We start from the raw sequence: 21,797 nt of genomic DNA, 5'->3' as shown, positions 1-21,797 counted from the left end.
TCTCTCTCTCTCAATCTCTCTCGCGCTCTTTTAATCTCTTTATCACACTCACTAGCTTTTGCTGCTTGTACGCGTGTGATGTTGCTTACCATGCCTATTCTTGTGTGTGTGTGTGTGTGTGTGTGTGTGTGTGTGTGTGTGTGTGTGTGTGTGTGTGTGTGTGTGTGTGTGTGTGTGTGTGTGTTTGTGTGTGTGTGTGTGTATGTGTGTGTGTGAAGAATTTTTTTTCAATTATTGCTCTTCTTCTCCCGCGGGATGTAGCAATCCTCATATCCATGTGTTGCTTCACTCTGTGTCTGTGTGACTTTATGTCACTGAATCTGTGTGTGCGGGTATACGTATCCAGACATAACACTGTTTATCAATTTCTTCTGCAAAAAAATTCAAATCATCGAAACCAATTATAAGGATCGATTGCTGCTCACGCACGCATCGCACGATTATTGCAGCAGTTAAGTCGCGTTCCCGGGTAAAACAAAAATTACACCAAAAACACAAACTGCCACCACTCGAGCTCGGGCCAAAATTGAGTGGCTTGTATCGATCGCAAAACGCAACACCCAGAATGTAAATATTCATGAGCCGGGCGCGTTATCATTTGCCAGCATTGCGTCCCGCCGATCGACGACCTGGGCCGAGGGAAGAAATTAAAATAATTATCCCGTCGCGGAGGCAAAGGAACATCACCAGCGCTGCAACTGGTGAGAGGAGCATTGATGATTGTGTTTCTGCTTAAGATTCCTCCCTCCCAACCCTGTTCTTCCTTTCCTTCTCTTTCTCCTCTTTGTTTCCACTCGATAATGGTCGGAAACGCTATTCGGTCCGTGGGACGTAAATTGGAAGCTGTCACATTCCCGTCCTTTACGACGCTCCAAGCAGCACCAAGGATCGATACGGCAGGACATCCGCACAGCCCGGAAAACGGATCAGAAATCTTCGCTTCCGTGTTCCCCGCAAAAGCCTTTCCGCTGCCGATGGTCGGGCTGCCCCATTGTTCGAATTCACTCCATTAGCAGTAAATTTTGTCTGACACTAACACCATTTCCTTCGCTGCGAGCACACATACACTACCAGAAAAGAAAATCAAGAAGAAAATGAGGTAAGATGAGCCCACCCACAAGCAACACCGTACACTTTGGAGCATCCGCCCGTCCCGCCACTGATTTATTGACGATGGCGCCCTGTTACTAACGCTGTTCAATACTGCTGTCTGCCTCTGTGTGTATGGCCTGTGCGCTACATTGAATGCTGTAACAAAGAACGCTGTTTCTGCCGGGCAAAGCTTCGAAGACAGAGCACCAGAGGGTGGGGCATGGTGCATAAAATTTAGGCAGCAATCGAGAACGCACCACCCAACGGGACCTTTGCTCGCCCGATTGCTTTATAGCTCTGCCTGGGCAACAATGTTGATGGGTGTATGTGTGCGTGTGATTGGATTTTTCCTGCAACTACTGACAGCAAAAGTAACAAAAAGCACACACACACATACAGGCTCACAGTTTTTCCCGTAACCACAAAAAGTGAAACTATTTTATGCAAGAGTGAGAACATCGGGTGGAAAGTTCAAGCCTTCCTTAAGGCGTAAGTGATAGGGAAAAGGGAATTGAAGGGGGATGACGAGCAAGGGAATGTAAAGGAAAGTTTTTGACTCACATTCTTGCAACAAGGAAAAATTGACAACTAGGTCCTGGGGATGGAAGCGGCAAGCAGAATGATGTTACCGGGCTGGGATGAAACGGGGCAGCATTAGCTACAGTGATCGGCCAAATATAGTGCCCAGTACTTGCAATTTTACAGTTTTGGCCATTTTCTTTTCGTGAAAAATGAAGTTGTAGTGCTTTATTTATTGAAACATTATTCATTAAATGCTTATGAATGTGAAATACCAAACTATGACAAAAATGAAAACTTTGCTTTAAGAAACAAAATATCTCACTACCTACTTTAATCATTTTAGAGAAACATTATTATTTAACATATTTAACACCAATCTAATAATGTATATGCATTTTTCAGGCATTCCAGACATGTTTCAGGACATGTTGGCGTGTTTTTTTATCTGTCCTTAGACCTTAGTAAAGACCTTAGTCTTCTAGTGCTGGGCAAAGTTGGCAAAAATCTGGAGTCAACTTCATTTCGACTTCGGTAATTTCGGAACCGAATCCGGATGATAGGTCCGCCCAGCATTATCCGGAGTCGTTTGGAGCCGTCCGGAGTCGTTCAAGACGGAGTCGTCCGGTGTCGTCAGGAGTCGCTCAAAGTCGTTGGAAGCCGTTCGGAGTTGTTGGGAGTTGTTTGGAGAGGTCGAAGTTGTCCGGAGTCGGCTTTCGAAACAATGGTTTGTATACGAAGTGCAAAATTAAAGACAAGAAAACAAAACGAAATGAAATGCCTGATCACAAACACATTGCACCTATTGACTCCGACCAACTACGATTTCCGTCGACTCCAATCGGCTTTGGACAATTCCGAATAACTTCGACTCTAGTCCACTACGAAGGACTTCGACTCCAGTCCGACTCCAGGCGGTGACTGGTCATTCTGATTTTGCCGGAGTCGGAATTGGACTAACAATAGCTAATCCTAAGGACAAGCTCCCCCTGATGGCGTCCTTCAAGCTACTTGCCCGATCTACATCATGTCTAATAAAGCCAATTGGCTTAAATATGATGTAGAGCATACAGGTACAGTGTGAGATTGTTGGATAATTTAACTTTGGATATATTATTAAATTTGTTTATTTTAAATATTTTATATTTTTTGCATTTTATAATTATAAGATAAAAGATTGCAAGAATTTGCGTCATCGCTTTTCACCGCCAAGTTCAAATTTGTCAAAAGACAGTTTAACTTTTTCATTTAGGTTTCAACAATGTAAGGATTTTGCCATTTGTTAACTTAATCTAGCTTAACCGAACGAAAAAAATAAACTATGAACAATTGTTTACATCAAAAAGAACCCAGCAATACGGCCGAAGCCGTTCTTTCTGAATAAAAAAAAGAGCCCTCAAAAGAAGGAACTCAGATTGTTGGGTTTTTTATTTGATCCGTTCGGTCATTTCATAGGCGATTTCAGTGTGAGACGATTTCCGAAAGTTTTGCACAGATGAGTTGAAATTATAACTCATGTTTGATAATATGTACATGTGATTGAATTAATAATAAAGTAGTAAATAAATAAATTAATGTACCAAGTAAATAAAGTAAATGAATTAATGTACCAACAGGAACCAATTTTGCAATCAAATCGATTCAAACTTTTTGAACGACCCCCGCTTAGTTTGAAATTTGATTCCCATCGAGATTTCATGGGCGGTTTTCGATGCAAAATGGTAAAAATGGCGTGATTGAAAAAAATAAAATATGTCAAAGCTCTGAAAAGCACTCAGGAAGAATCAATAAAAACTAAAAATTTAAAAATATGCCAAAGATTTTCAAACGAGCCCGGAATGCCAGAGAAGTGAATATAAATTATTAGATTGGTGTTATGTTTGTCAAAAAAATAGATTTCTCTAGAAGGATTAAAATGGGCAGAGAGTTATTTTTCTTAAAGAAAAATTTACGTTTTTTAAAATGATTTGGTGCTGCTCATTCATAAGCAAAAAATAGTATAATGTTTTAAATAATAAATAAGTACAATAACTTCATTTTTTTACGAGAATTGGTAAAAAAAAACCTAACATTTTTAAGTCGTTGGCACATTATTTTGCCAACCACTGTACATATCCTGCCTCCTCACACACATACACACTCACACTCACACGTCAAGTCAAGATCGTTTCACCGATTTGTTGGCAACACAAAAGGGTACTCGCTTTTGTCGAGAGGAAATGCTGTGAAGGCTCACCGCTTCGGTTTCGCTCTCGAACCTTCGCCCTTTTGGTCTGGCTTTGCTTCCTTCTTTACCCTGCGCACCGTGTGTGCTGTTGAAACAGGGCCCAGCCAAGTGGCAAGGTAAACGACACCTCCTTGAGGGCTAATGATGAACCGGGCCCTTGATGCACCGTCCTTTGCTCGATGGCCATCCACGCGATGCATTCCGTTGCATCCCGTCGCACGGGGCGGGTGAGGTCTCTTTTTTTCCTCATTCAGCACGTCTCCGCCGCCCACAGGTAAATCTTTCCTACAGTGTTGCACTGAAATCTGGTCCACGTTTTGCGCTGGAAGAATAGCTGTCGTAAAATTATCCAATTTCCTCCCTCCCCCACTTTGTTTCCACCACATTGTCCACCACACTTTAGGGTAAATGGCAGGCAAAGGTGGGACTAGCGGTTGTAGGGGAGGAAGTATATTTTTACAAATTTCAACTGCAAGCGAACACATTCGCAGCAAGGTGTCGGGATTATTTTTTGCTCATCCATCGGGGTTTTTTTTTTTCTTCTGCTTATGTTAACCTCACATTCACCAGCCCCATGGAGGCGCCCAGTACTTTACAAGAAACCCGGGATGCAAGTGCCCTTACGTTACTTCTTCTTCTTCCTTTTATTGCTCGGCCTCTCGCCCCTCCCCATGCGACCTTCTCTCCAACTGAAAGTGTATGCTTAAGTATTTACCTGCCCCTCGCGCACCCTCCCCAAAGGAGTGCCCACTTTTTGCGAGAAACTTTAAATTATGCAAATGGATTCCGTAGCGACACCGCGCTACTGCCGGACTCGTTTCGGGACCAATTGCAGGAGTGGAGGGGTGCAGGGATGGCAAAGCTGGTCTCCGTGGCAAAGGGCAAAACAAGTGTAAGGCCGGCTGGAGCGGATAGAATGCACCTTTTGGCGGGCCGAAAGGGCTGCACGAGAACGAGCGGGGAAGATTTCTTGCTCAAAACTTAACACGCATCAAACGCACACACACACACACAAACACACTCACACTCACTGACCGACCAACTATGCCTTCGACCCGGCTGCGGCTGCTGACCACCGATGGAAAAACCACTAGAAAATAAAGCGATAGGATGAGAAGGGATGCGCGTGGGAAGGGGCAGGGGGGGGGTAGAATAGGAGGCAGGAAGGAAACAGTGCGCCAGCGGGATATGCTTCCCATTTCGCACGGTAAAACGGTTCACATTACACTAAAAGTTTCCGACCATTTGTGTTTCGGTGCCCGCCGCTGGCCAAGGGTGGCAAACTCGGAATGCGGTTACGGGCGGGGTTCCGTATATCCAACCACTAGTAGAAACGGTCTTGCTGCAGGGAAACGATCCAGGAGGGGAGGGGAGGAGGGGTGGGGGGGGAGGACAGAAAGAGAGAGATAGAGTGAGGTAAAGAGAGACATTCACTGCAGAAGTTACAATTTGCAAAACCACTTTTCCTTACCATCAGAGCGAGATTGCTGGCCGGGGGTGAGGGAGCGCACGGAAAATGCATTCGGTAGTTTTTGACCATCGTTTCGTACTATCCCTTCATGGGTTAGCTTCTGGCTATGTGTGCGTGTGTGTACGGCGAAAGAGGATAAGTTAATTGACGTTGTTTAAATAGTTTCAAGCTTTTGCGGTTGTACAATGTTTTCCATTACAAATAATTTACCTTCTATTTAACAAAAACATTTTAAGATGAATAGAAAAAGGGAAAAGTTAAATCTTTCTCTGGTTGGTCTGACCAAGTTCAATTCATGATGTATCTTTCACGATGTTTACTATATCTTCAAAATATATGATTTCGGTCAGTATAGGGTGTAAGTTAGTGATTGTTAAAAAATAATTTTGCACATAATTTTACTTTTTTTACCATGCTCTTACAAAAATCAATTAATGGTCCCCTTTACGCTTTAAGACCGCAGGCTGAAATTTCAGCCTGTCAGCTGTTTGCATTGTATAGCAGTTTTCGAGCAGCTATCAAAGTAGGTACAGGTACAGGTGGGATGCATTAAGAAGGCAGATTTTTATCGCTTCTGCTTCTGAATGAAGATTTTAAGAGTGTTTTATGTATTCGTCAAGTAACCTGAAAGCCTGTTTGAGCAAAAGTTTTCACCCGTCCTGTCTAAAAGTGACGTGAAAAACATGTCATTTTGCCATGCCAAAAACCTGGTCTACATACACTTCGATTCTAGATTCCATCGCCTGATCTCTTTAATGTACCTTAGGATTTTGCCATTTTTTCGAGCAGCAACTCGAATCTAATTCTAGCTGTGAGTCTGAAATAATCTAGGCTGAAAATCGTAGGCTAGTTTGGACGTGATTTGGAAGGAGAGTTCATATGATTGCAGCCTCCAACTGTCAAACTCCATATAAAAAAACTGACTAGAATCGTGGAGGGCCCCAATGTTATATTTACCGTCTATTTTTTTATACCTGCACTTGAATAAATTAAGAGAGAAAGTTGATTTTATTTAATTTCTTTTTTTTTTTTCATAATTTATATTTTCTTGCATTTTCTGCACCTTGCATTTCATCAAAAATCCTGTTTGGCATACCATTGTCTAAAGCTTTGAATATTGTTTACCGAACTTCTCCAAATAGCCACTTAAGATGTACTTAAATAAAAAAATTGACTATGTTTTATCACCATTATTCTCTCAATGTTTTCTACCTGATTAAAGTCAAACTTTCGGAAGGGTCAATTTAAGAAATTTGTTTTCGTATCCTGAAATCACAGTTTTGTAATAGTACTTTTGTGGACTGCCGTTGTGTTGCTGAAAAATCTATTAATTTCTATGATATGTTAATGTAATTGGCTCTAGACAACTTACAGTCGTTGCCACCTAATTTTCGCTCTATAACATCAATTATTGACAGTGCGCATCAAGTTTTGTTTCTAAGGCACCAAATGTTGACAGTGCGCATCCATTTTTGACTGTAACGCACCTATTGTTGCCTATAAGTCTTCAATTTTTGACTCTTGTGATAATGATAATTTTTTAAAGTATTTAAGCAGATTTTTGCCAATTGTAATTATAAATTACATAAACAATACCCAAAAGCCTGTAATTTAATTGTTTTTTTTTTAGTAAGGAATGCAATTTTAAAAATTCTAAAGCCATTGTTTACACCTCAAAATACATGTCAATTATTCCACTAAAATTAAAACGTCCAAAATTGGCAAAGCAATTGATTTATTTTAAATTCCATCAGTGAAACTATTCACTGCTTAACTCAACAATTTCAGAACACATAGTTTCAGAAATTATGTAAAATTTTGTAAACGAAGTGATGGACTCACAGTGAAAATGTGATGCTTCAGAGACAAAAATTGATGTGCACTGTCACTTTCATTGATGCTTTGGAGGCCAACATTGTGACTCGCTGTCAAAAATTGGTACCATCAAGACAAAAATTGGTAAGTTAGAGTCAAAATTTAGCGACAACGACTGTAATATCATGTTTTAACAATTGTCTGAATTGAACTTCTTCTATCGTAATTTACTCAAGTGCAGCTATAAAAACTAGACGGAAAAATAACCTTAATTCATTATTGTAAGAGGTACACGGATGGTAAAAATAATAAAAAATGGACAAAACTTATTTTTTACTACTACAGACATACACCCTATACTGACCGATATTATGTCTTTAAAGATATAGCAATAATACGTAAACTTGGTGTGTGGATATGGAAGCTAATCGCAGTGTGTTAAGTTTGTTTAGTTAAAAATAAGATATTATATAACATCTTTGTCGCATTAATACTCTTGTCAACAAAGATAGCAGGCAGCTGGCAGTAGAAAATTAATCCTTTCCTTTTTATTGTATTGTTTTTGGAATTGAAATCAAGTTTTGGTGGAAAGTTTCATCTTGCAGTCAATCGTAAATTGATCAAAGGAAAGGCAAAAGTTGGTTTGAAGTGAGGCAGGGTTCAAAACCTATTATTCTTTCCAAACAAAAAGAAGATATGAATTCTACGCTCTCCCTCTCTCTTCGTAGCTCACGCTCCCTCTCTCTCTCTCTCTATATATATGTATATATATATTTATATTCATTCTTTCATTGCGCACATTGACAACAAGAAGCATCTTTTCGAGAATAAATCTACCCTTCGAGGCTAGTGGACATTTGCCGGTACATTCTTTTTTTTATTTTCACAGCACAAGCCTCTTGTAGCGCCATCATCAGTTTACATCAAACGCGATTTGCCGCTTTTCACCAGCAAACAAACTTTTCCCATTTTCCACTTCAGTTTTCTTTTTTCACGTTTTACTCTCGATTTTTTGTTTGCTTGGCTGTAGGTTAAATCCTTCAAATCATCACAAACCCAGCCTGTCTCTCTGTTTTATCGCCTGCGCTACATTCTGCACAGAACTTTTCATCAAGCTATAACACACACGCACATAGACACACATAATCAAGGTGCGTTGTTGATTTGACGAGCGAGAGAGAGAGAGAGAGAAAGAGAGAGAGAGAGAGAGAGAGAGAGAGAGAGAGAGAGAGAGAGAGAAAACACCAGAGCAACTAAAAAGTTTCCCAGAAGTCATTCCGGCGCGCCTAAAGGAAGGAAAATGTGATTTGAACCAAGAGCCGCGCGCACTGTCTCGCTGGCCCGTACCTTTTCTGATTGCTTTTGCGTGCGCGCCCTGTCTGCCCTTCCTGCACGGCCGTGTAATGTTTCATCATCTGGAACAAAAAAAAATAAAGCACCTTCGAACGCGGACTCGCAGAAGCGATAAGACACGCGAGGCGGGGCTTAAAACGGCACAAAAAATATGCCCACAACAGTCGAGAGGTTTATTAAAATTCAAACTTGTTTTTTTTTTTTGTTGGCCCCGAATTTCCGCACCTGTACTGTGTGCCTGTGCGTGATGCTTTGAAGCAGACGTTTCCTTTGCTCTGACACCTCACCTTCAGCTGACGGGGAATGTTTAGCGTCAATTTATGGATGAGCTGCATCGCGTGGGGAAGATCAAGCCGGATTTCCATGTTTTGGTTGTCTTGTTTCTTCTTCTTCTTCTTCTTCTTCTTCTTCTTCTTCTTCTTCTTCTTCTTCTGCTAAGTATTTAGATGCCATTCCAGCAAATGGCGGCAGTAATGTACCCACATACCCACACTCACATAAATACACTCAAATTCACAAGTCCATTGATGTGTTTCTCATTGCATTGGCGGAGGCTGGCGCTTGGCCTAGATCGTGCTTTAATCCGTGCATTAAAATCTTGACCGTAGCAAAAAAAAGAGAGGCATTTTCCATCCCAGCTAACGATTCAAAATGGTGAATAAGTAAATGAGCGCCACAACAACAACGCTACCATACTCTAACCCCACACAGAAAGTCTGCAAGACTCCTCCCGCTTACAAAATTGAAATTAATTCCACCAGTTTCGTCACGGCCGCCCATCCGATGGTGCCACTTTGCGCCGAACGGCGAACCAATACCCTGATGCGCTGCATCCTCCACCCGGCCACTCCCCTGGGGGGAAGGCAGAAAAGTTTACGGGAAACAATGATGGGGCGGTAGAGGAAATTTGAAAAGTTTAGCTTCGACAAAACAGTTTTACGAGCGACTTGACTTTGACCCGGTCAGTTCCAAATTCCATTCAACCAGCCAACCAAACCATCCCCTCCCCGGCCCCAGTGGCCCTTGTTCGACTCGATTTCTTGTCCCGGAAGGAGAAATCGGGCTGGCGGGAAAATACACGCGCGCTTAGTAAGGGGAGAAATATTGTTTTCCCTTTTTTGTTTCCTCCGCGACCCATAACAATTCTATCTCAACAACAAGAGTAGGAGGAGAAAGAGGGGGGGAGTGGGATTGGAAAAGAGGTGATGTGAGAAAATAGTTTTTCCATTCCAAGTTAGAAGATCAAGAGATAGATAGAGAGAGAGAGAGAGAGAGAGAGAGAGAGAAGAAAGAGAGGGAGAAAGATTGAACAGAAGGCATCAAATCAAGCCACAAACAAACAGTGAGGAAAAAACTATCCCTTGTGCCCTTTCCTATCTCTTCCGGTTACTCCAGAGGACCGGTTTGCCCTCCTTCCTATCAATGCAAAAGCTTTTCCCACAAGCGTGTACATAAAATTTGCTTTTTGAGCAAACGGAAACAAAAGAAGCGCTTTTCTTCCTTTTTTTCCACAGCCTCCAAACCAGCGATGTCAAACTCATTTGACCCCGCGGACCAAAATGCTACGCAAAATAGTAGCACGAGCCTCAGCCTAGCTTTCATATGCAAAAATCAGATCGTGAGCAGTTCTTTCCATTTCATTTCGGGATTACAGTTGCGTTTCAGTAGTTAAAACTTTAATATAAAGAAAGTATAAAAAATTGTAGTTGATTATTTTGAATATGCCTGATATTTCTCACATTTGTATAGTTTTGTGTCAACTAACAAGATTTAATACGCAAAAATATTGACAAACACTGATTTATGTCAAAAGGATTTTTTATGTTGTTATTGCGTCATTTTGATTATTAATATTTTTAAACTGGTATTTTGGTATTTTTGTGAACTGCATTTACGTACGTTAGAAACAGTGAATTCTTACTTTTGATGCTGTCCAAAGTCCATAAATTACTACAGGTCGGTTCGTCCAGTCTAGTCCAGACTTGAACAAATCTTCATTTGACAGTCGGGGAGTGCAAGGTGTCATACAAGTCCTTCGTAACCGTCCCTTAGTAACTCTCTTCAGTGCTGCAAAATGTCACTGTCAATGTCATAAAAAAATCTGACTGAAACAACATCCATATCAACGTCACGTACTCAATTGTGATACTCAAAGGTGATACTCAAAACGATTGGTGTGATCAATACATGTTTCGTGACATTTTTGCAACCATCGCTTGGTCAGTCACTATGTCATGACTTTTTTTACTGTGATCAATTTTGCAAAATATCACTGACATAGTCATGACCAATTCCGGCTGAAACAAACTAATGTCAGAGTTCTATTGTGATGATCAGATGCGAGCCTCAAACAGTGACATTGTGTGCAACCAATTCTTGGTCAGTCACTTGGTCACGACATTTTCAGTCGGTGATCATCCCGATATTCATGCCAGATATGCAGTGCGTGCTAGTGGTTCCATGAAACAAAATGTGCTTGCTTTCTCGCTCTGTTTGACCCGACAGACCATTAAACCAGAAAGAGCGTGGTGACTCAAACAGTGGCATTTGGCAGCACTGTTTCTTCTTCTTCTTCTTTTGGCTCAACAACCGTTGTCGGAAGGCCTGCCTGTACCACTCAACTTGTGGGCTTGGCTATCAATGACTTATTGATCCCCCCATAGCAGGATAGTCAGTCCTACATATGGCGGCACGGTTCATTTGGGGCTTAAACCCATGACGGGCATGATGTTAAGTCGTACGAGTTGACGACTATACTACGAGACCGGCCCGGCAGCACTGTTTATAGCCAAAAAAACATAATTATGCTTCATAGCAATAAGCATACATGTATTATATCTGCAAAAATCATAGCAACTAAGCAAAAATCATAGCAATAAGCTCACATGTATTATATCTGGTGACCTTGGTGCCGCCTCATGGAAAGCTTTAAATCATTTGTAATATCCTATTAACAATAATACGTGTTTATGCTGACATATGTTACAGCTGATTTCTAAACGTATTGCAGAAATATAATATTCTAATTTGCAGCCATACCTAAACAGGGATTCGATCTTTCACAAAACATGCCAACGAAAAGTGTAAGAGCTAGCATTTTTTATTACTTTTGGTTGAGTGATTTTGTTAAATTATTCATGTACGTTTTTATACAAATTGCTCTTTTTGGTCATCAAGAATCAAAATTCAAATTAAAATAATAATGTTCCAAAACCACATGCAGATGGGTAAGATACTTCCAGACATTTTGGAGTTTTATTAGAGTTTGAAACGAAAACGCGAGTTGTTTCTTTAAAGAGCTGTGCATCAAATATTTATTACTAACAAATTAATTCATCGGAAAGGGTACAACAGATTTTTTTGAATTTTTAACCATTTTTCGAAATTTGAACTTAATGCTCATTTTGATCAAAATAAACAGTTTTGAGATTTTCTTCTTCAACTCAACCAGTTCTTGAATTTCTTTTTGTTTTGTTCATACACGCATAGATGCAAGGTAGGATAAAATACCGACAAAGTTTTATGATGGTCCGACAATTAGTAGAAAAACCTGCGAAGAAGAAAATCACTCAATATTTCAGCTCCGGAATTGACTGACATACACTGTAGATGCAGATATGCTTATACAAAAAAAATTGGCTCAAGCGGTCGCGGGCCTCCAGTTTGACATCTCTGCTCTAACCCGTCAAAAATACAGTACAAGAAGCTTGAGTAGTATCCGTGCTTTTGTCTGTATGTGTGTGTGTGTGTGTTTTTTTTTTTTGTTTTGTTTTGCTACTTTGACCGTAAATCGAACTACAAAAGGCTTATCGATTAGAAGCCTTCAACATGAGCGGCTCACTTCAAACGACCGCAAACTGCATGCTGATGGCCTGACTTGCCTTCGCAAGTTTTTTTTTTTAAATTTTTTGTTTTGTTTTCACTTTCCCCCTTTCCACATGCAAAGTCGCGCCCTGTTCACCATCTCCGTGCGGAAAGCTTTGATTCTTGAGTTCGGGTTTTCCCCGGTCGCTGGGCGTTCGAAGAGAGGCGTCTTTCGCTGCACACAGGGTAATGAAAAACCGGCTACAAGGGAAAGCGCGGCGCGTGGTTTGAAAAGCGCTTCCGACTGGCTAACTCGTTGTTTTGCAAAAACAGGAAAGAAAAACGAAAAGCAACTGATTGAAACTGCGGAAGTGGAAAAATTAAAATAAAACAAAGGCGCGAAGAAGGGCGAAGGCAGCAGGGACAGGCTCAAACAAAGGTTCAGTCTGGGAGAAAAATCAATCGGCAAACGTGAGCTAATGCAAGCCTTGCAGTGAGCAAACAGTTTAATGTTCATCCGTTTTGTTTTTGATTGTTTTTGCTGTTGTTTTTGCGAGTGTTTGTGGTAAAACAGAAACTGGAGCATAATAGACTGAGCGAGTTTGTGCATGCTGCCGCATATTTATTTATGAATCATTTGCATCAATCGGTGCCGATTTTCTAATTACCCCTCCGCGATGCGTACGCGACAAGCACGGACGAGGTGAAACCGGTTTTGCACAACAGGATTGGTGGTTAGAAACGAACCATGTTTTGCCATGAGTGAGCCGGCCAAACTAACTTCCCGGAAAATGGACGAAGTGAGCGTTTTTATGTCTTGTTTTGTGTTTTTGTTTTCCTCTCTCTCTCTCTCTCTCTCTCTCTCTCTCTCTCTCTCTCTCTCTCTCTCTCACACACACACGCACACGCGCACGACACGAATAGGATCGAAAAACAAAACCCAGTCTGCGAGGTAGCGTGTCTCTTTGGTTGTTTTTCCTCCCCCTGACCCCCGGCTTCGTGCCGCTGTTGCTGTTCAGTTGTTGCGGAAAATGCGAACGCAACACACAAAAACAACTTCCCGCAACGGCTGAACACTTCAGCGCACCCGGGGTTTCGGGTGTGCGTGTGCTCGGCGAGCTGGAAAATGTCCGATTTCACCCTGCCCGGCCCATTCAGCGGGGATGGCAATGGGATTAAAGCGGTTGTTGTTGCCGTCGGTGTGTTGTTTGCCTGCATTCATCATTCTTAGCGTGGCGTAATAAGCCCATATCGAATTGCCGGGAAAAGCTTCTCCTCACTCACTGTGCTGGAATTATCAGCGAACTGTATGTGGATGAGTGTGTGTGTGTGTGTGTGTGTTTGTGTGTGTGTGTGTTTGTGTATTTTTGGGGTGTTGTTTTTGCTACCGTGGTTCTCTTTAAAGATGTCTGTCTAGTGTAACAAGTCAAGAACAGCCATTTTGTTGGCCTGCTTCACTCGATGTTTTGCTGTTAGAGTCCGCTTCATTTTGCGTTGTGCTTTTCCTTTCTTTAGCCTTCACTGCTTCACTTGCTTCAATGTTATTTGTTTCCTCTTCGTCAAGCGTCACTCTTGCCACTCTATCCGTTCGCCGCGTGAGGGACACGTGAGGCATTCCTAAAAAGTTAAGATCGTAGCTTTTAGTTAGATAGGGAAAGCTTCTCTACCACTTTGCTGTGAGTTGCGCTCCAAATTATGAATTAATATTTACATCTGTATTGAAAATAATAATGAAAAACAATATGCAAAAGAAAAGAGCAACAATTCAACAAACTAAAAGAAGCGCAACTTCCACCTTATTATTTTCATCCAAACGAGCCTTTAGACTTTGCAAAGAAATAGAGCAGTTGTAGCAAAAGGCTAGAGCACTAGTGAGGCACTCCTAACAGACCCTTGGAATACACTTACTAACATGTTTCTTTCCCACTCTCACGCGCGCGGACACACAAATCGACACGTCCTAAAAAGAGCCGTCTCGACGCGCATGGTTGCCGGGATGTGGTGGTTCTTCACGCTGATCATGATCTCGTCGTACACCGCTAACCTGGCCGCATTCCTCACTGTCGAGCGGATGGACTCGCCGATCGAGTCGGCCGAGGATCTGGCGAAGCAGACCAAGATCAAGTACGGGGCACTGCGCGGTGGCAGTACCGCAGCCTTCTTCCGGGTAAGCTAGGCCCGTGTTGCCCTCGTGATGGCTATTTAATTTTTACTCACATACTTTCTCGCTCTCTCTCTCTCTCTTTCTGTCCCACCGAATGGCGACAGGATTCGAACTTCTCCACTTATCAGCGCATGTGGTCGTTCATGGAGTCGGCCCGCCCGTCCGTGTTCACCGCCAGCAACATCGAGGGCGTGGAGCGCGTGGTAAAGGGCAAGGGCAGCTACGCCTTTCTGATGGAGTCGACCTCGATCGAGTACGTGATCGAGCGGAACTGCGAGCTGACGCAGGTCGGCGGCATGCTCGACTCGAAGGGCTACGGTATCGCGATGCCACCGAGTAAGTATTGCACCCCGTTGGGAAAAGCAAGCATATTTTTCCCTTTCATTTTGGTTTGATCATCGTAAAAAAATTGATAGAGATTGTAAGGGCATAGATAGATGTATAATAGATGTACCAATATACGGTACCAATGGAAAATATGCATATTATTGAAGCGCTTTCATATTTTCCAAATTATTTTGAAGTATTTCAACGGTTTACTTTTATCGGCATGGATTTCTGCTCATACGCGAGCGATTTTATCAGGCAAAACATAAATACAAAATTTGGCAAATAATGTTGAGCCATTATTACAAAGTTTCCCACGATTTATTGGTCAGTTCCCATAATTTTTTGGGCTCGTCTCACGATTTATTCATTGTTTCCTATGGATTTTTGGTACGTTCCCATAATCTATTGGTATCGTCCTATTGGATATCAATACAATTGAACCAAAATATTCTGGGAATCGGGAAAAAAATCGTGGGAATGCACCAAAAAAAATGGGAATAAACCTATAAATCGTGGGAAACCCTGTATTACTTCATAGTCATTACTTCATTGTCGTCTCAAGAACATATCGATAGCAATAATATGTGATTTTAACAGTTTGTTTGCGCTTCACATCTCAAATATCTAGAAATGATTTTAACTAGTACTCTTCACTCAGTTCCTTAGATGAGCCATTTCAGTCTTAAGTGAGTTTTATTATAGTCTCATTAGGTTATACAAGACATTCAAATGGAAAAGGAAGACTACTTCGTAACAATATAGTGCAATAAGATATGTTTTAAAATACTACATTTGAATACTATGGTGCCGTGAGTGATCGAATCGAGCCTTTGCAATCATCATCATCACCTCATATAGTTTATAAACAATACTTTTACTACGTTGAAGTTAGATCATCTAGATCACGATGCATTGAACAATAAACTTGATTAGAGAAAACTCCTGTTTGACTTCGTTAGGCGTTCGTTTAAATTCAACTGCTTTGCATCAAAATGTATACATTTTAGGCAAAACAGTCGAATCCAATAAATATTGGCTCTAACTCTATTGTTGTCTCAACGGCACAAATTTTTGACATCGTGTCACAATTTTTGCATACATTTTTGACACTGCGCATCAATTTTCGATTGCAAGTCAATAGCTTTACTTACAATATTTAAGGTAGTGTTTGAAATTATCAGGCTTATTCTATTCTCCGAAGTGAACTTTTCCATACAAATGAACATACAAAATTCATCAACTGGACGTCGAGACGACTCCATACAAGAATAGAATACGCCTGTATGTGTTCCAAAGGTATTGAATTTTAGTGAAACAGTTTATAATTTCATTGATGTCATTTAAAATATATAACAATTGCTATGCCAATTTTGAAAGTTTTAATGGAGTGAAAAATGGACATTTATTTTCAGGTTAGAACCATAGCTTTAGAATCTATTAAATATTACATGGTTACCCGGTTTTAGTAGTGTTTTTGTATAATCACATTACAGTTGTAGTAAACATGGTATTTGATCATACTTATTACAAGAATCAAAACTTTTAGACTTACAAATCAAAATAGGCGCGTTAGAGTCAAAATTGATGCCCACTGTCACACATTTGATGCCTTAGAGTAGTGTTCGGCAACGCCTAGCCCGCAGGCCAAATGTGGCCCGCCGCACCATTAAACCTTGATTATTTGAATAGAGGGACAAATTATTGCGTGTAGCTTTTAGGAGCAAGGTTGGGACACTTTATTAATCCTTTGCAGGCCATTTTAGATAGCTGATGTAATAATTCAAATTCTTCTAACGTCTAACCATTCCTAATCTATTAAAGCCTTGTGGGTGAAGTAAAACTCTGTTGAGAGCAAAAACTGTGTTTTCCAGAACATATTTTAGCACCAAGCTATAGCTCAAATGGCTTTTGATAATGAAAAACAACGGCATGTTGGCTCTCTCGGCAAAATAGTTCCCCAAACCAACTCAGGGGATCATTTTTGATATCGTTCGACGGTTTGTATATCATGAAGCCGTTAAATGCTGGTGTATCAAGACATGTTGCTTCGATACGATCAATTTGCTTGTTCAAAGCTACCACCAGCGAAATCAATTATACCTTATCAATTATACTACCACCTTACTACTATAACAATAAATTTTATGAATAGGAACTACCAATCTTTAACTTTGGATAATAGTGTGACAGCAACTTCACTTCACTATTGCTTGATATCATGAACCAATTGTTTTGTTGGTAAAACTTTGATAATGTAAAATTAACTGGTCAGATAATTGACAAAATCTACAAAAAATGCCTTAGACCCAAAATTTGACGGCAAAGACTGTAAACATAATCTTTTTAAATGATAGTTGTTGGTTTCATTGAAAAGATGATGAGATTAATAGTAGGCGTAAGCCGATAAAAATACTCAAACACTAAAAATATTAGGGATTTTTTTACAAAAAAAAAATAAAAAAATTAAAAAAAAAATTAAAAAAAAAAATAAAATAAAATAAAATAAAATAAAATAAAATAAACAATCTAGAGTAGTCAACATTTATGATTAAACATTCTTAGTTGGTTTAATTGAAAAGATGATGAGATTAATAGTAGGCGTAAGTCGATAAAAATATTCAAACACTCGTTTTTCCATAAAATGAATGCAAATTACGCCCGCCAGTATGCATCATCACTTGTATTAAAAACTTTTCAATGTCAATTTCATAACCAGTTGGGCCGTACTAATCCATCGTTCACCCTTCCAGACTCACCTTTCCGGACGGCGATTAGCGGTGCGGTGCTGAAGCTGCAGGAGGAAGGCAAACTGCACATCCTGAAAACGCGCTGGTGGAAGGAAAAGCGTGGCGGTGGATCCTGCCGGGTACGTTTGCTACATATTCCAGCATTGTCCCCATTTCAGTAACTTATCCAAATTTCTCTCTCTCTCTCTCTCTCTCTCTCTCTCTCTCCCTCTCTCTATTTCTTAAATTTCTCGAATCGAACTTGCGTCTCCCAGGACGATACGTCTAAATCGAGCTCAACAGCGAACGAGCTGGGGCTGGCGAACGTGGGCGGCGTGTTTGTCGTGCTGATGGGCGGTATGGGCGTTGCGTGCGTTATCGCCGTGTGCGAGTTCGTCTGGAAGAGCAGAAAGGTGGCGGTCGAGGAACGGGTAAGCATCACTCGGTTTAAAATATTTGCCACCAATCCCACTCCATCCCGTCCCTCCCTCCTCCCACCATTAGTACAAATTTCAAGCGGTTCGACGACATCTTTACCAAATTCCATGATCCCCCGTTCCCGCTCATACTACGTTACCTCATACGTCACACCATCTTCTGTCATTTATCTTCTCTTTTTTCTCTTTCTCTCTCTCTCTCTCTCTTTCTCTCTCATTTTTATGCATACCGGTTTCCGTTTTGTAACTGGATTAAATTTTGGTTGTTTGATTGTTTTCATTGTACATTCGATTCCATTTCCGCACGATCGGTCTTTGCGTCAACGGCTCGTCGTATTGCTTCCCACTATTCTTCCCTCTTCGGTTTCCCAATAATGGTTTGTTTCACACCGTGCTTCTTTGTTTCGTCGCCGGCAAAGGAACCATACCAGAAAAAGCATCCCAAAGAGTGTAGATTCGAGTAGATTACGGTCAGCTGCTCACGCTTCTGAACAAAAAAGAAAAGGCCACATTCACTATTTACGTTAACAGGGAGCAAGGATCCCTCCATCGCTCGCAACAGTTTGTACCGCGATCGTTTAAGCATGTTACTATTAGCTCCAAACAGTAAATCACTCCATGACATAAACTGCTCAACTAGATAAGACCGTTCTGCAGGTTTAAGAAACTGCGTTACGATTACATTCGGTGAAGTTATTCATTCATGAGGGTTTAGTTTCAGGTGTATCTTTGGTTTTTTGGGCCATCCATAACATATAAAAAAAACCCTTCCAAACACAAGATAGAGACAGACAGAGAAAGGGAGAGATAAAGTGAGGGAGAGAGAGAATGAGAAAAAGCAAAATTAAAGAGGAGAAGCGGCGGATGCTAGCTAAATCAAATTTGCCACCCAACACCGTTTGGGATGGTTTCTGTTTCTTGCTCGGACCAACTAGCCAACGAACAAAGCCCCCCCCCCCCTTGAAACATACAAAAACAAAAAATAAAACCCCGTAGACACAGAAAGGAACCATGTAACTAACACAAAACCAACAGAAAACATCGTTTTTGGCAAAGCCCCAGCCCCGGTACGGATAACGCGCCTCCATTAGAAATAGTAGTAGTAGTCGTGATTTGATGCAAATGCTGATGCTCCTGCGGGGGAGTGTAATAGCGGAAGGGAGAGGAAACTACATGTGTAAAATATAATCATTCATTGATTGTTTAAAAAAAAATCGAGAAAAATACAAGTTGGAAGCAACAAGAAATGGTTTCCTAGAAGCAGAGAATAGGACTAGCCAATCGACGAAAACGTGAAATGTTTTGTTGCTGTTACTGTTTGTTTTTATTACACTTGTCTTTTTAATACCCGTGTCAACATTTTTCATTTCATGTTATATCTTTTTTTTATTTGTCTGTTCTTGTTTTTTTTATTGTACGTTCCTTTTTTCCTTTTATTTATTTCCTTTCTTAATTCTTCTCTATTTTTATTTTTTTTCTCTTTCTTTCCATGATTTTCCGTTTTCAAACCCTACCTGTATTATGTACCAGTACTAAATGCATCCACCCGTGCACCTACCCTCGGTGAAAGGGAAATTCGTACGACTGAAAGACAACCAGCGCATACTAAAGTAAGCCGAGCAGAGGGATCGATGTTCACAGGAAATAAAACCCATACACACGCGCACACACACAGTAGATGCTCAGTAAAAGTCCCTGTACAGTTGAAATTGGCAGTTCCATGCAACGCGAAGCAAATAGTAGAATGGAACAAACTACAAATACAAGTTACATGGTCGAACGGATAATAATTGAAACAATATGCGCAAACTGAGTACTCACACAGTAAATATCCAACGACATGTGAACATGTGAATGTGTACATTTGTTCTGATTGAACAGTGAAGAAACGGGGCAACCAAAACGAGCCATTATGCTCGAAGGCGGAAAAATGCGTGAGAAAAAATATTAGGGAATTTTTTACCAAAAAAAACAAAAAATAAACAATCTAGAGTAGTCAACAATTATGATTAAACATTCTTCAGATAAATTGTCCCGTAACCGAACCGCAGGCTCTGCATTCCTGGGGTGGAATTAGAGGCAAAGAGAAATAGAGAGAGAAAGAGAGAAAAAACAGAAAACAGGATAGATAGAGAGAGAGAGAGAGAGAGAGAGAGAGAGAGAGAGAGAGAGAGGGGAAACAGAGAGCATTTAGAGAAGAATACGAGAGAAGGTGAAATAAAAAAAGCAAAAGGGGACTAGATATGCTGTGTATTCCATACAAAACCCCCACAGAATCCACCCCCGGTAGAGGAGGAAACAGATGTAAGCGATTCTCGCCAAAAGGAGCACCGCCGGAGGCGTCATTTTAAGAATAAGCAAAAGAAAGCGAAAGCACAATATAGTAAATAAAAAGGGAAGCAAATAAGAGGAAGAAGAAAAATATGAAACACCCACACACGCAAGAAACAAAACTGGATGCACTAAATAAAACTGGATTCTCTTCTAAAGTGAAACTATATTTTCTCCTTGCAATTTCATTTGGCCCTTTCCTTCTCCTTTCTGTGCTCGTCCCACTTACATTGCACACTTCGCTCGCCTGCTTTCGTCGTGCGCCATCGTTTTCTGTTTCTTATCCTTTTTTGCTGTTTCTTCCTCTTCTTCTTCTTCTTCTTCTTCTTCTTCTATTTCTTGTTTCACTCTTTGTGTATTTCGCTCTCGCTGCGACCGGGGACCTACTGCTGTCTTCTGTAATTTTCCCCCGTTTGCATCATCTGCATCCCGTTGCCCGTTGGACGCTGAACGCCGGGCAACACGCGCACATCCTGGACCGGTTTCGTCTATTTCTTTTTTTTTCCTGCCAGGAGGTATGCTTCGTTTGCCAGCAGCCATCAGGCTCTAATCGAAATCCGTTTATGCTCACTCACCTTCAACCTTCTCTCGCCCCCTTCCCCCTCACACCCCTTCTACCCCATACAGGTATCGCTCTGCTCCGAGATGGCGTCCGAGCTGCGGTTCGCCCTGAAGCGCAACCGGGCCCAGCCGAAGCACGCCGGAAGCGGGGGCACGCTGCGCACCGCGTCGTCCCGCGCCTCGCCGAAGGATTCGGCGTCCGAGCCGTCGTCCGAGCACGGCCGGTTCCATCCGCTCGGCCCACCGTACGCCCAGTACGAGTTCGACCCGAAAGCCGTCCCTTAGGTGTTGCGGTGTCCCGAGGGTTCCTGCTACCGCGTCGACACGATCGCGGTACGCGGCTCGGTCTGCCTCGGGTCGGCCTCCTACGCCGAGTATCACTTCTGATTCGGTGCTACCTCTCTCGCGCGCTCTCTCTCTCTCTCTATCGCTCTCGCTATCTATCTTTCACATTTCCTTCCCAAACTCCAAGCCAAGAGTTCGTCCCCAAATGTGCGTCTTTTTCTGGCAAGCAAACCTTTAAGCTTCTGGTGAAAAAAATGGTGTATGTATGTATCTTTTTACCAAACTTGTCTTAATAAATGTCAAAAACAGTGGTTGTGCTGATGAATGCTACGAGCAAATGCATACTTCTTCTTTTTTAATAAATGACACATCATAATTAAAAAACACGTGATGGTGAGTACAGCAGCACGAGTTTACCAGTGTTGAGAGATTCAGGATTCGGAAGATTCGAATATTCAATCCCTAGAAAGATTCGATCGGATCGGATCCCGTTTGTTGGATTTGAATCTCTAAAAGATTGCTTTGCGATTGGGATTCGATTGAGATTGGGATTCACATTAGAATTGCGGATCGATTGGAATTGGGATTGCGATTTGATTGGGATTCTGATTGCAATTAGGATTCTGATTGCGATTGGAATTCGGATTGCGATTGCGGTAGGGATTGCGATTGGAATTAGAGG

The 21,797-nt window shown here is 41.4% G+C and overlaps 1 protein-coding gene across 13 annotated transcripts in view; it reads left to right on the top strand.

Annotated features, from left to right (window-relative positions):
* LOC4576020 (glutamate receptor ionotropic, kainate 2) overlaps positions 1–21,445 on the top strand; it is a 116,135-nt gene extending 94,690 nt beyond the window's left edge. For 10 of the 13 annotated variants that reach the window (XM_061642492.1, XM_061642530.1, XM_061642544.1 and 7 more), the window contains 5 exons: positions 14,250–14,448; positions 14,550–14,781; positions 17,526–17,641; positions 17,777–17,932; positions 18,358–20,438. In XM_061642492.1, the coding sequence (XP_061498476.1) occupies positions 14,250–14,448; positions 14,550–14,781; positions 17,526–17,641; positions 17,777–17,932; positions 18,358–18,402 (748 nt within the window). In that variant the 3' untranslated portion in view covers positions 18,403–20,438. Of the gene's footprint in view, positions 1–14,249; positions 14,449–14,549; positions 14,782–17,525; positions 17,642–17,776; positions 17,933–18,357; positions 20,439–20,781; positions 20,785–20,896 lie in introns of those variants that run through there. The other 3 variants (XM_061642560.1, XM_061642567.1, XM_061642575.1) reach the window with 2 other exon arrangements.
* Positions 21,446–21,797: the final 352 nt, after the last annotated feature.

Source organism: Anopheles gambiae, chromosome X (assembly GCF_943734735.2).
Source record: "Anopheles gambiae chromosome X, idAnoGambNW_F1_1, whole genome shotgun sequence".
Taxonomy (NCBI): Eukaryota; Metazoa; Arthropoda; class Insecta; order Diptera; family Culicidae; genus Anopheles; species Anopheles gambiae.
Note: the sequence above shows the minus strand (reverse complement) of the source record. Positions and strands in the feature narration are given on the sequence as shown.